Source organism: Diadema antillarum, unplaced genomic scaffold (assembly GCF_040938485.1).
Source record: "Diadema antillarum isolate AM-2024a unplaced genomic scaffold, OU_Dant_1.0 seq00000442_RagTag, whole genome shotgun sequence".
Classification (NCBI taxonomy): Eukaryota; Metazoa; Echinodermata; class Echinoidea; order Diadematoida; family Diadematidae; genus Diadema; species Diadema antillarum.
Genome location: NW_027271417.1, coordinates 129641 through 131976, shown reverse-complemented (window position 1 = coordinate 131976; position 2336 = coordinate 129641). Strand labels below are relative to the sequence as shown.

General features: G+C 46.3%; 1 protein-coding gene across 1 annotated transcript; it reads right to left on the bottom strand.

Moving 5' to 3' along the window:
• Positions 1-310: 310 nt before the first annotated feature.
• Positions 311-2336, bottom strand: LOC139732665 (uncharacterized). The gene has a single exon (XM_071643515.1). The coding sequence runs from the start codon at positions 2294-2296 to the stop codon at positions 311-313; it is 1986 nt and encodes a 661-aa protein (XP_071499616.1). The 5' UTR covers positions 2297-2336.

The window sequence follows — 2336 nt, the reverse complement described above, 5'->3', positions numbered from 1 at the left end:
CTGCCCAGTCACAGAATGAAGCACATGCAGTAACACAATGCATACATTCTTGTTCAGTAACGTATCTTCTGTGCAATACGGTACATGTAATTCTGGATTCTGTAAGGTGGTGTTGCCAGACGAGTGGATCCGACAAATTAAGCTTCTGCTATGCCTCCTCAAACAACACTTTCTCCAGAGGACTTTAGTAATGAATACTTACTCTGTCAATGTCGACATGTGACTTCAGAATAGTCTAGAGGCTGTTTTTTTTTCACATAATAGGTAGATGATAAAGAAGACAATGAAACTGATCCAAGTCCAAGTTTTGCTACCTTTTTTGGTGACTTTGCTCTCTTTTCTTTTTCTCTGGTGGAGAACTCTTCCTAGGATGGGTCCTCTTCCTCTTTGCTGCGGCTCCAGGATGCACGTACCTGCTGATCTTCAGAGGGGACATGGCAGTCCTTGAGGGGGAAGCTGTTGGTCCACTGGTGGATGGTGGGAATTTTTCATCTCGTAGAGATTCTTCAGAGGAGGAGCTGATACAATCCCAGTCACTTTCAGCATCATTGCAATCCTTTTCCCTCTTACTGCTGCCACTCTCGCTTCTGCTGTCATCCTCATTATCATCACAATCTCCATCTTCTTCCTCCTTGCTTTCAGGCCCATTATCATCCATCTTGGTGATGCTGTATAGGACACTGTCACCATGAACATTCTCTTTCTCCTCGTCTTCGTCTTCATCAGATAGCCAACCCAGAAGGCTGTCATCATCATCATCATCATATTCCTCGTCAGACCGATCCTCGTACTCTGCTGCTGTATCCTGCTTCATGACCATGAGCTCCTTGAGAGCTTTCCACGCATTGTACACCAGGTCATGTTGTTCCTTGAATTCTGCCTCGAATCTGGACTCAAAGACAGCCTTTTGCTCATCGGTCAGAGACTGAGCCTCTTCGAATTGTTTCAGCACATTCTTTGACTCATCTTCGATGCCTTCAAGTTTGTTGTGCTCCCCTTCTACCACAGGTAAGCTATCTTGTCTGACATCTGTGCCTACTACAGGAATATCACTGATGACCTCCTCATACATTGCAACCTCGATTTTATTTCCATCTTCATCAAAGCACAATACGTTCAGGTGATCCGATTCACTAACAGTCCTCTGCTGGTTCTGTGAATCTGATGGCCAGACTCCGCTCCTCTCAAAGCCTAACCTGGCATTATTCTCAGATGCAAGATGGGTCCAAACGTTACTGAAGACTGCTGGAAAGGCATACTTGTCCACTTTCATTCCTGGATTTAGGAGTTCAAAGTTCATGGACTCCATTTTCCACTCGTTTGGCAGCTGCTTTGAAAAGCCCCACAGCAGAGGCTCACGGAAGTGACTCGAGGGTGGTGGCATGCAGAAGAGTGTGATTTTTTTGTCTTTGCACAACCTGGATACATACATGTCAACACAGGGCCAGTTGGCCTCAATAAGTAGGACAATATTTTTCCCCGATGGTGCATACTCAAGGAAGTGTTTCCCAATCCAGCTGTAGAACAACTCCACACTCAAATCACCATTTCTGCTCTTCGTGAAGAAAGTGCCTTCAACCGCCTCATCCTCCAGGGCATCAATATCCTCCGCATCAGACGGGTAGACAATCATTGGTGGCACAAATTTGCCATTTGCTGAGGCTGCGGTGAGTACAGTCAGGTACTGGGATTGCGAGCGAATCTTTTTGCTGAAGCAATACCTCACCACGCTCCGATGTCCTTCAACTAGGAAGCGATTAGCAGTGCAGGTGAAAATGCACGCTGGATCTTTGACGCCATGCCGCTGGAGGAATCTCTTCAGGCTGGATTCCCACTTGCAGAGTGCAGCATCTGACTTGACTAACTTCTTCCCTCTCTCCAGGACCTGCAAAGTGGCTCTCTTCAGCTTGGAATGGCGATCACAAAAGCGCACCCACCAATCTTTGCCAGGAAGGTTGTTCTCCCCAAATCTCTTCTCTCTCCCACGGTCTTCCTTCTCATCTTTATCAAGAATGGTCTTGACAGTGTACAAGATCTGTGTCCTAATGCACATGTAACCAATGCCTGCCATCTTTACTCCCCATTCTGCCAGGGCCACTTCTTCCTCAGTGGAAAGAATCTGCTTCGGTCCTTTCTTGCACTCTAGAGGACTTTTGCCCTTGACCTTGTCAATCAGCGTAGACTTGGGAATGTTGAATTTCTTGGCAGCTTGCCGTATAGACATCTTCCCTTCTTTGGCTGCATGGTAAGCACGCTCAATGTCATTCTGAGTTGGTTTACGCTTTTTACGTGGCATTTTCACCCAGATAAACCTGCAATACACAAAGAAAAATTGA

Coding starts and splice junctions, on each gene's coding strand:
- LOC139732665 (XM_071643515.1), bottom strand. CDS start 2,296: ATGCCACGTAAAAAGCGTAAACCAACTCAGAATGACATTGAGCGTGCT.